At 43.6% G+C, this 12,105-nt stretch overlaps 1 protein-coding gene across 2 annotated transcripts in view; it reads left to right on the top strand.

Annotated features, from left to right (window-relative positions):
• NHS (NHS actin remodeling regulator) overlaps window positions 1–12,105 on the top strand; it is a 249,866-nt gene that overhangs the window by 225,775 nt on the left and 11,986 nt on the right. Inside the window, exons 3-5 of one of the 2 annotated variants that reach the window (XM_090125021.1) lie at window positions 460–593; window positions 8,787–8,849; window positions 10,824–11,016. In XM_090125021.1, coding sequence (XP_089981147.1) covers window positions 460–593; window positions 8,787–8,849; window positions 10,824–11,016 — 390 coding nt within the window. The remainder of the gene's footprint in view (window positions 1–459; window positions 594–8,786; window positions 8,850–10,823; window positions 11,017–12,105) is intronic. The other variant, XM_090125028.1, reaches the window with a different exon arrangement.

The raw sequence follows: 12,105 nt of genomic DNA, 5'->3' as shown, positions 1-12,105 counted from the left end.
TGGAATGTAGGAAGTTCCATACAAAAAACGAGGAAGAACTTCTTTACTGTGAGAGTGACAGAGACCTGAAACAGGCTGCTCAGAGAGGTTGTGGAGTCTCCTTCTCTGGAGATATTCCAAACCTGCCCGCATACTTTTCTTTGCAACCTACTATAGGGAACCTGCTTTAGCATAGAGTTGGACTAGATGATCTCAGGCATCTTTTCCAGTCCCTGTGATTCTGTCATTCTGTGTGATTCGGTAATGCTGGGTGTATAGGCACTGCTCTTTGAGGGGCTGGGAGTCCAGTAAGTTCTTCTCCCCTTCATCTTCGTTGAGGATCATCAGTAGTGTTCACTGGAGAAGAGGAGGAACTTCAGCTCCGTGTCCTTTCCATAGCTCTGTTGCACAGTTAGTAGAGATGTTTATGTTTTCAATGCTCTGAAAAACTCATGTTCTCTTTGTTCTCCTCCAAAATAGAACATCGAAGCCGAGTTGATAACAGAGAGCAGAAAGTCCAAGGGCCCATCTCTGTGGTGGCTCCTCCCTTTCCTCCCTTCCCTGCAGTCTGCAGTCAAAAGAGGCAAGCGATAAAGGACCGGCACTTTCTACCAGTAAGTCTTTCTTCTATGCTACAGATATTCCACATGAACACTTTATTAGCATTCTGGGACCTACATACAACACTGCTTAAGAAGTGCTCCCCAGTCATGTGTAGGCACAACATTTCTAGTCTTAGCAATTCACCCATAACATGGCTCAGGTAGCAGCTTCCAGCAGCCAGCCACAGGCTGAAAGTTTCCACCGAGAAAGCTTATATTTCACATAAGGCCAGCAAACATACACACTTGTTCATATACTTCTCCACAGCTCTTCGTGTTCTCTGCTCCTGCCTTGGGCAGCGCTTCCAGAACTCTCATGTCATTTCAGTAAGTGCTGTAATTTCAGCCCTGAAATTGTCATTGCCAGTAGCCAAGAGCTCATGGGCTTTGAGGACTGGCACGAGGTTTGTATAGGTGCAGAGAGGCTTAGCAGCACATCTCTAGAGGAACTGGTTTTTGTGCTTGTGTGGGCAGTGGTACTTCTGTGTGTCTGGGTGCTTGACCTGCAGAAGTGCCATATCGGCTACATTCTGTGCTAGGCTAAGAGAGTGCATTCCTCAAACCTACTGAAATTCAGTGGTTCATACCTGGGTTTGTCTTGTAATTAATGCATCTGCCCAATATCAGCCTTCATTGTTGGGACAGATCTACGTGTGCAGGCACAGGGACAATGGCACCTACGGAGATACTGCAGCCATGATCACATTATAAATGTATACTGGATTATCACCCACTGAACTTAGAAGTCCAGGTACATTCACCCTAATCCATTATATTAACCATGTGAAAATACTATAACGTTAAGGGAGTCACAGTGTAAAGCACCTGCCCAGGAACCTTAACTTGAGCTAATCAGTCCACAGAGTTTTGTTTCTCATTTTAAAGCACGAAATGCATAATAAGGTTTCAATTAATTTGACTATTCTGACTTTTTTACTGCTTACCTGGATAATTTCAAGGACAGCATCACTATCACTATAGGCTTTGAACTGGCTAAATTTGCAGGCCCTGTGAGTCAAATGAAAGAAGATATTCTGATGCTAATGGACAGAATAGGAAAGGAAGACTTAAAGGAGAAACAGGCTTACATTCTTTTGCTTTGTAAGCCATCATCAAAGCTAGTGCTGTTATAGGTCACTGAAAGGTAAGGGAGAGGTGACCCCACATTATGGATCAGAATTAGTTACAGATAGTTGTTTGGACAATATACTGAACATAAAGCTCTCTTAGTTAGTATCAGATGGAGAACAAGTCATATCTTTTTAAATTGCATACTCGGTGTTGAAAGTCCTGAATCTTTTCTGTGTTTGGAACCGGTGCGTTTTAGACATCACTTCCATCTGTTTAACACAAAATAATAATAAATAGTGAACAATCCTCTAAGTCCTGTATTAGATGGCAGAACTAAGTCATGCTGAATGCAGATGTCTTGGCTTTATCAGCAAAGCCACCTTTTTTCTTTTCAAGAGGGGAAACATTAAGCTTTGTGCCCACCCATACTGGGGCTTATTTTGGAAGCCAACCAGATTTGATGGTCCCTGAAGGAGGAACAGACAAGTGCTGACTTGGAGGTTGTAGTTCTATGGATTTCAAGGCATCTGGAAATGTTCTACTTTGAGAAGTGCAAATATTCCAAAGAATTCCAGAATATTTCAGAGTGCCTTGACCCACTTCTTAGAGAACTCCTTGTTCGTGGGGCAACTCTAGACAGAATAAGGCAAGATGAAACTGCACATGAATGCTCTGTCTGGGAGAAGGTTGATCAGAGATTTTTACAAGATACTGCAACAATGAATAACTAATTGATATTGTGCCAACCCTTATGACTTAATGATATTATTACAAGAGAAAATTAAGAGTGCTGTTCTTGGCTAACTTGCCCTTTTCAGCATAAACTTTTTGGCATCTGCGAATGTGTATATGCTTCAGGGGCTGCTGGAAGTGTTTGATATCTGATGCCAGTTGATCATATCATCTGTTCATCAATGAACTAAAGATGTTTAAGTCCCACAGGAATTTTTACATGTGGTTCAGCAGTCTATTCTGTATTCCACTTTTCTGATGCATTGGAAGGTGCTGGTAAAAGAATTGCTGAGAGGAGAGTAGACACCCCTTTCTATGTTTCTTAGAAATTAGAAAAGTGGTCAACAAGAAGCTGAGAAATTTTTAAGCTACACAGTTTGACTTTTCCAAACTGTGCATTTGTGTTAAATGTGTGCATTGAAGCACTGAAGTAAGTGGCTTGACTTTGAATAATGTTCATGTACCACTGTGAGAACTGTGAGATCTATCAGTACTAAAAGCTACCAAGAAACAGACTGCCCATGTATGAGACCAGCTGAGGTTTCTAAATTGGTATATTTTGTTTGCTCTTTTTATTGCTGCCAGTTAAGTAGCAGTGTGCTTTTCCAAGGATGTTGCATATTGCTTAGTAAAGTTACAGAATATTAACTTTACCTGGTGAAGATTCACTTTTAAGCATGGCTAGCTGTTTTTGTTTGTAGGAAGGTGCCAAAGTCAGTCCCACATATTCTAAGAAAGACCAAATGAATTAAAGTCCAAAGTGACTGATGCCAGTGTAAATGGGTCTGGAACTATTCCATCATAAGATGATGTCATGAAGCAGCAGAGAAGTAGAAATAATGGTGTTCTAGGATTTTTTGTGTCCCAGGATCTTTTGTGTTCCTGGCAGGATGTGTTTACAGTTTGTTTTGTTGTAACCTATTCTTGTAAGGGGAGCTGCCTTGATTTGTCTGATGATAGGTCCACTTGGGCCAGACACAATAGGGGATCCTTCAGAAAGGTGTGTAAGAAGGGGGCATGATTTATGCCACTTCTTGTCCCATGATATATCCTTGCAGTTTCATGCAGAAATTGGTTATGGAGCTGCTGAGCCAGAGATGAAATACAGAATAAGAACCACCAAGAAACAACAAGTCTGCATTGATTTTGAGACTTGTTTAATCCCTTTTCAAATTTACACCTTTGGCCTCAACAGCATGCTGTGATAGTGACTTTAATAATCGGTATGAAAATATATCTTTTGTTTGTTTCAAACTCAATGCCTCATAATTCCGTTGCATCCCTACTAATTTTTAGAGTATGAAAAACAGAGAGCACCGTCTCCCTTCTTTCTTTCTCCATGCCCCTCCTGTTTTTTCAGGCATGATTTTACTTCCCTATTCATCTCAGACATTCATTTTTCAAGCTAAAAACTCCTGATTTGCTTAGTCTCACTCCACACAGAGCAGCTGTACAACCAGACAAATTTGTAAGCATCATTCATTCAGGCATTTTTGCCAATGGGGGAGGGGGGGAAAGAAGAGGAGAGTACAAGGAAGGTACAGACTTAGGAAAATGAGGGAAATATTCATTACACACGTTCCCATGACAACCCTCTCTGTAGTGCTGCAGAGTGTGAAGATGCTGTGTCACTTCAGCTGCATTTCAGACTCTCTTTCATATTCTCCACTTTTTTTTTCTTTCTCTGTTTTCACTAAGCATGTGCAACGAGTCTCCAAAATCTCAGTGCTTCAGATCAGAGTGCAGGTGCTATGGGACCACAGTTTCTCCAATTCCTCGTGGCACAGCTGATAGAATAAAATAAGGGAGATCAGGCAAGGAAACCATAGCTTTTGGGAATTCACACTCACAGTTGCACAATGTGCAGTGTCATTTTGTTCATAATTACACTCTGAGCAGAAGTCTGAAGACAAGAAGCAAGAGGTTGTTTTCTAGTCATGTTTGGCCTCTCCCTGAGACATCAGCTAGACCAAATGTGAAAAGAAAATAATGCATAGGATAATTTATTCCATAGCCTTGCCATTTAAAAATGTTTCCTGTGGTCCGCCTTAGGATGCCTGTACAGCACACAACTGCATGTACAAACTTTCACATACTTTCTGTGCTGAAGCTCTACAAAGCCTCAATAAAAAATAACAGAGTTCAGAGCCAGGCACAAGTTGCACTACATACTTTCAGTGTGCAAATCCTGCCTGTAGCTGTTACATATGAAAACCACCTGACCCCTCTACTCAGCTCTTGTGAGGCCCCATCTGGAGTACTTTGTCCATGCCTGTGGATGCCCCATCCCTGGAGGCATTCAAGGCCAGGCTGGATGTGGCTCTGGGCAGCCTGGTCTAGTGGTCGGCAACCCTGCACATAGCAGGGGGTTGAAACTAGATGATCATTGTGGTCCTTTTCAACCCAGGTCACTCTGTGATACTATGATTCTATGACCTTATTCATCAGAATGAACTTGCATAGCACTGTTTGTGCAATCAGCGTAATTCCTACTACTCTGTGTGGTAGGATTATTATTTTGTACGTACATCTGCTGGGATGCCATGTGTGGCATGACTTCTGTCAGAAAGCACATCTTATTTTTGTCATTACCTTGTCAAAACATTGGAGCAGCAAATTAATCATTAAGGGATTGTCAGTGACAGATCGCATTTGTGATGCTCCAAAATAAAATGAAACACCCACAAGCAGATAAAGCAAAAACTGAGGAAAATGAATCATAGGGAAATGTGGAGAGCAGGCAGGTGAGTGGGGTTGTGTTTTGGAGCAAAAATAGCACAGTCAGAAGAATTTCTTGTTTTCAGTTGACTGCCTGACAAAGATGCTCTGTAGGTACGAATGTTAATTTCTAATTGAGCAACTGGTTTTGCTCCGAAAGCAATGGAAAGCTGCTAATCTTTTATTAGTATTTCTTCTCCTTTTACCAGACCTTTAATTTTTCCAACATATAAATCAGCACAGTTTGATTGAGCTCCTTTGAGTTACTGAAGCAGCAGGCTTTCTTTTCTACAGGAGAGAAAGGGAGAAAGGGAGGGAGGGAGCTTGCACCAAGGTCCACAGAAGGAATCAGGAGCAGCCTCATGTGAATGTGGGACTGAATACCAGTTCCCAATTGCTCTCTCCTTGTCAGTATGGAAATGGCTGCTCTCAGCTGTGAAGTCGGGATGTACTGTTAATGAGTACATCTGATTTCTGTGCTCACTTTGCTTGTGTAAGCATCCTACATGTGTTTTGTCCACTGCTGGAAGTGGACCATATATGAAGCTTGGCAACACTGAAGCTGTATGCTAATACATTACCCACTTTATTCAGTGGGAAGGCAATATGCACCACTGTGGAAGCTGGAAGTCATAAGTAATATTGATCCCTTATGCTTGTTGTTAGCTGTAATTTATGGAAAGCAGGAGTAAGAAATTATCCTCAGGGGAACAGAGCAGTGCTGCCAACCACCTCCTGCCCTCACCCAGGTTTTGCCTGCACTTCCAGCACCAGGCACTGCTGCTGCATGGGCTGTTACTCAGCTGCCAGCATTTCCTAAAGAGAACACACTGCCTACACAGTCACAGCAGTGCTGAGGGGGTGGGAAAGGAATTATCTCAGCCACAACTGAATTAGAGAAGCCTGTTGAGGATAAATGTGTACAGCTCTTGACAAGATTTTAGCATTCTCACAACAACTTTATTATCTGAACAGAAATTAGCCTTTTTTTCTCAGTTTTATACTTTTCATTCCACCACTGCACAGTGCCCAAAATATCCTGTGCACTAGCTTTGAAATTCCAGTACCTCCATTAACACTGTCACTATCAGGCAGGCAGGCCAGGTACATGATGATGCTTCCCACAACAGTCTTCCTTTTTATCTTGAAGATCATGAACAGCAGGCATTTCAAAGTGGCATCTCAAATCTTTGGAAGACATAGAACAAGTGGAATTAAATGGCGTTTTTGTGTGGCTTTGGCCCATTCTTTTGCTCCTCCTGATCCCAGCTGTGGAGCAAGGAATAGGACAGACCCATAAGTTACCAGGCTGGCATGTTTGTGACTGCCGAATTGCTTCTTTGCCACTGCACTGATGGAATGTAAAATTTTCATTAGCTAAAAGGGCAATTCATGTGTCCCAACTTAGGTATCTGCAAGTAAAGCTAGACTGCCCTTAAAATCAGTGGGACAAATGTTTGAGAGTAATGTGTCTCATCCCAAGTGCTGAGGGAAGTTTAAGCTGAGCTGCTCCGCAGCAGTGCTGCTTTCTGTTTCCCTATAGGGAAGCATAACAGTGATCTCAGGCCTGGACATCTTCAGGAGTTTGTTGCAGTTCACAGAAACCAAAGACTTCCATACTGAAGAGATGCAGAGCAATGAGAAATTAGATCATGTGCAAAGCAATTTCAGGAGCACACCATCACCTCTGCAACTGCATGATGGGATAGCTCAGAAAATAGAGATGCTCACATTTGTCAGTGACTGCAGAATAAATCCCTGTTCAAGCAATTACACACCAGTTTAGTTTCAAAGCAATCTTAGCCCATTAAAGAAAAAAATGCCTATTTAAAGTATTCTGGCTTTGTGTTTAACAGATTGATTATCACCATTGCTGTTTGCCAAGCACACCCACACAAAAGAAATTCACTTTGAAAACTGCCTAATGGCAGATTTGCCCATCAGACCAGAACAGCTTTGGATATATAATAATAATTTCTTGCTTAATTATGTGTTCACCCAAGACATTTAGAGATATTCTGGTCTTGTGAGTGAATGAGAACATTTGAGGAGAAGCAGTTTGCTCCCTCCCCAGGCACAGAGGCATTGAAACTCTGAGGCTGCTGCATGGCACTGTGCACAGCTGCCCAGTGGTGGGCATCATGCAGGGTCAGTCAGTAGGTAGGTGACCTTAGGACCACTTGGTCAGATCACAGTGGAAGGTCACACCTCTGTGATAGCAGGAGCTGGAAATTTTGCTGCCCACCTCAGCCCCTCATGATATTTCTCCTGTTCCTATGGCTGGAAGAAGGGACACCAGTAAGTCTGCCTTTGCCTTTCCCATTTTTGTTGTTTCTCCATGTTAAGTCTTCATCCCAGAAGTTTGTCCTGTTGAGACCTGAGGCTTCAGCACATCAAGGCAAGTCTGTGGCTATGCATAACCAGGGTGTATTTTCTTGGAGAAGTCAGGAAGGCAGAGGGACACACAGGGAGGTAGAGAAGCCTTCATCAACAGGACACAGATTGTCAGCCATTGTTTTGTCTGCTGTAGCCTATAGCTACCCTCTCTAAGGCCAAAGTCTGGCTCCTGCTGCTTCTCTGATAGAGGCTTGCCCTTAGCAGCCTGTGGAGCAGGAAGTCCCTATTCATTTCCTCCTTTTTGTGTGCTCACTGGGGACCCTCTGGGCCTTTATGGTAGTTCTGTAAGATGTAAAAGATTTTCATATTCTGACCTCTTGCCACCTTAGCAGCGCTGATCTCCATTTGTCTCAGCTCTCCCCAGGGAGCTCTGACACCCTCTAAGGGGAAGGTGAATTTCAGAACCTGACCCTTTTAGCTGTGGTAAATCTGCTCAAAGCAGGTGACTGGAAATGCAGCTGAAAGATCAAGGAAAAAAATCTTGTGAATATGAAGAGCAAACTTAGCTAGTTGACATATTCAGTATCTCTGCACCTTTTCTTGCTCATCCCACAATAAGGACTTTTTCCCAGCCTAGGAGAAATGGTTTTGTAGAGTTCTGAAGGACCTGCTGGAAACGTTTGCTGGAAACAGTGCTCTTTCGATTTTCTCTTTCTGCTCTGCTAGAGGACTTATGGGTCACTCATTTGGAAGCTTCACTTGGCTTTAGTCACACACATAGGACTGGGGTAATGCAACAGGTGTTGGAATCTAGCAAGAAGATAGGATGAGTCACACAGTTTACAGAAGACCTTAGTGAACAATGTATTTGTTAAATCATCCTCAGCACCAGCATTATTTATATCCATAGCTTATGAATACCTCAGGCAAAAGAATTCCTTATATTACAAAGTAGATCATTTATAGTGTAATTGGAAAAGCACTTTGCACTGCTCCAGCTTCAGGCAGTACACAGTTGGAGATCCCCAAATCAATACAAGGCATTCTTAGTCCAATTTAAGTATGTCTGTGCAAGGAGTTTGAACCAATTTCACTACAGTTTTGTCTGATCTGAGTAAGTGAAATCAGCATAGACTTCACATGGATCCAAACAACTCTGTAAGCATACCTGAATGAGTGGGGCTCATTTGTGGAGTAGCATGAGCTGGAAATCGAGGTGGAAATTTCAGGGTGTTTTTGCCTCTGACACTAGTTTATCTGGACAAAAATAACGTGCTTTTACCAGAAACGTTTTGTGCATGTTTTTAATTTGATTTTTTTTTTCTTTTTTACATTTCACACTTATAGTTTAACAGCACCCGTTCGCCCTCCCCAGTTGAGTGTTGCCACATGACCCCATGGAGTAGAAAGGTACTGGAAAAACAAGCAATCCTCTGCTGACAGCCCTGTCTCACTCACTCTTCTCCCTTCCAGATCCTCACCCTGCCTCTTGCTTGCTTTTCACTTGCTAACTCTACTGCTCTAAAAGACGCCTCTTCTGTTTCTCGTGTCAGTAGGGCACAATAACAACTTTTTCCCTCCTTCATTCTTTACCTCAGAACAGTTTCAGGACCTCGTGGCCCCAAAGCCACCTCTTGTATCCAATTGCCCCATTAAAGGCCTGGACCAAGGCAGAGCCCATAGCATTAGTGACTCATTTCCTTTTCCTTGCAGTGTTATTGCCCAACTGCCCTTTTTCTTCTTTTTTTCCCAACAGTGAGGGTTCATTGGGGCAGCACCAGGGCATTTGCTCCCTGGGTACCCTGTGATGCTGCCTTGTACTGAGGAGGAGCTCTGGCAGTGGGAGCTGGCAGTGGGGTCACCTCACCCGCTTTGTCCCCGTTCCATTGTTATCCTGGCAGTGCCGGCAGCCAGTGCAGCCTCTGTGTCTGCTGTGTGTGGGCAGCCTTTGGGGTTTTGTGGGCTTTTTTTTTTCTTTGTTTTCTTTTTTTTTTTTTTTTTTTTTTTTTGCATGCATCAAACTTTTGGGGAGGGGGGAGTTACCTAGGAAACAAAGTCCTTTGTGCTGGAAGTTTATATGAGCCATTCACGTCTGCCGGGGATCAGCACAAAAGCTGCAGAGAGAAAGAAGGCTGCAATGTTTTTCTAAAACCCAACGTGGGAAAGCAGGGCTTTCCGCAGGCGGGAGGAGGACCTGGGGGTGCTGTGGGGGGCAAGGCCGGCCAGGTAAGTGAGTGTCCCCCCGCACCCCTCCTTAGGGTCTGGAATGCTTTTGGGGCTGCTGCCTAGAGCCAGAGGCAGCTCGTTCCCTGGGATGTATGTGGAGCCGGGGAGGGATGGCAGCGCTACAAAGGCAGTGTCATCCCACTGCCTGCCGGACCTTGCCAGGCTGGGGAGTGCAGCGTTTTGTCTTCGCCAAAAATCAACACAAACTGGAGAGTGAAGCATAAACGGAAGTCATAAGGGAGAAGCTGGGTAGGGAGCAGCTGGGGATTCAGGAGAAGGGCAGCTGAGGAGGCTTTGCTCTTCATGCGGAAAGAAGAGGCAGAGTCACTTCCCAGGCTGGGGGAAGAGTTGTCAGCTCCTGGAAGTGTTCTCATGGAGAAAGGGGGGAATTGGGAAGAAAAAGGTGAGTGTTTCTCCCATGTATTCCTCCAAAACAACGTATTTTTTTTACTATTATTATTTTTACAAAGAAAATCCAAAACAGGGGTTTGTAGCTAGTGCCACGTAACAGTGTGATTAATCTATCTGTTATAGGCAGCATTATAGCAGCTTTGCAGGACAAGGTGCTGCTGGGGGACTTGCTATTGCTTCAGAAAGAGAACAAAGCATCTGTGTTGCTTCCACACAGTTTACTTTTCTCTCTGTTACTTTACCTTCTGTATCTAGCGCTTCTTTAACACGCTGTAAAAATGTGCATGGTTTCTAAACAACACTTTGAATTTCTTCTGGTGGCAGCCAGTCTCCTCTGGCCAGTGTCCTCCCGACCCTGGCACTGCTAACACCTGCCGCTTTCCACTGGATTTCTGTAACTTGTTTTCTGCTCGTGTCCATAGTTCTTAAAAATGAAATGCAAATGATTTCCTGGAGCACGGAGGGCTCTTTTATAAGGCATCGGGCCTTCCGGTGCCTATCCTCAAACAAATGTGTACAAGGGGCCGGTCCTCACGGGCAGCCAGCAGAGTGGTGCGTTCAAAAGGATGCACGAGGTATCTGTCTTCTGTGAACGGTGTGTGATTTCAGCCTGTACTGTGTGATTTGTCGAGAGCAGCTTGCCGTTGCAGCCTGTAACTGATTGCTGATCTGTGTGCCTGCTTTGTTTCAACAGTAGCCTCGCATGCCTGAGTGGTAGACACTGATTTTGAATGTATTCATTTGCAGTCCCATCCACCAGAGGACGAAGATACAGATGTCATGTTAGGGCAGAGGCCGAAAAATCCAATACATAATATCCCTTCTACACTGGATAAACAAACCAATTGGAGTAAAGCACTACCTCTCCCAACTCCAGAGGAGAAAATGAAACAAGATGCCCAAGTGATTTCTTCTTGCATTATCCCCATCAATGTCACTGGTACAAATCTCTTCTATTTCTTTTTATATTTATTGCATGGTTTGAGGGAGGTCAAGTACTTATTCTGTTTAATTTGTTTGAAGTCACTGGGTTTTACAGTCTGTGGGCAAAGACCCTAGCGTGAGGGTCAGCTGCTGGAGGACAGTGGGCTAAATTCATCCTTCATGCGTGTCTGCTGAAGTCACTGAAGCTGCATCTAGGATTAATTTGGCCCATACTTTGTGAGTCATGCTGTACAGCGTAACACTGGTTAACTGGTAACACTGCATAAACAATGTACTTTTGTTGTGTATATAACCTGCAGCCTGTATTCACAAAGACCTCAAATAGCTTTTTGAATGTGGCTGACTGAAATAATGCAGAAAGCCACGGAAATTAATCATATGATTGTCATGTGTAGCAGGAGAAGAGAAACTAGAGAATGTAGGCTATTTCCAGTGCTTTAAACATGCAAGTCATGACAGTAGCATGTAAACCATCACTCTGAGATCTCTTTACATGCAGCTATGCTGAAGGTATAGTAATGGCATTTTCTTTTATTTATGTAACATTTGGATGCATTTTACTAGATTTATTTAAAGAAGAATCTGTTTATGTAAGGATCAGCTTTATCTTTGACTAAATGTGATAGACGACTTACCTCCAGAATCAAAAATCAGGTTGTTTTTCTCTTTCTCTCTTTCTCTTTCTCTCCTTCCAGAGGGCTATGGTAAAAACAAGGTTTATATGAATTTTCCTCAGTTATATTTTGCACCAAGTTTTGAGCATAAAGTGGGCTAACTTTTCCCCACTTACAGACTTTAAAAGAAGCAATCAGGAAGAAAAGCAGGGAACTTACAGCTAACCTCAGACAGCATACTGATATTTCATAGTGTTTTTCCAGAAGCTGGGGGATGGTGGGGAAGTCACATCACATTGCTCCCGCTTGTGTCTGTCCGTAGTGCCCAGCCTTCTTGCAGGAAGCCTTTTGACAGGCTGCCCAGTCACTTACAGTGTCAGGAGGGCTGCACACCCCAGCATGGCCCCAGTCCCAGCCCGGGGGGCTTGGGGCTTTGGGTCTGGCTGCTTGCTGTACAGCCTTAAGGCAGC

Source organism: Phasianus colchicus, chromosome 1 (genome assembly GCF_987193195.1).
Source record: "Phasianus colchicus chromosome 1, bPhaCol1.hap1.1, whole genome shotgun sequence".
Lineage (NCBI taxonomy): Eukaryota > Metazoa > Chordata > Aves > Galliformes > Phasianidae > Phasianus > Phasianus colchicus.
This window is presented reverse-complemented; position numbering and strand designations above follow the sequence as displayed.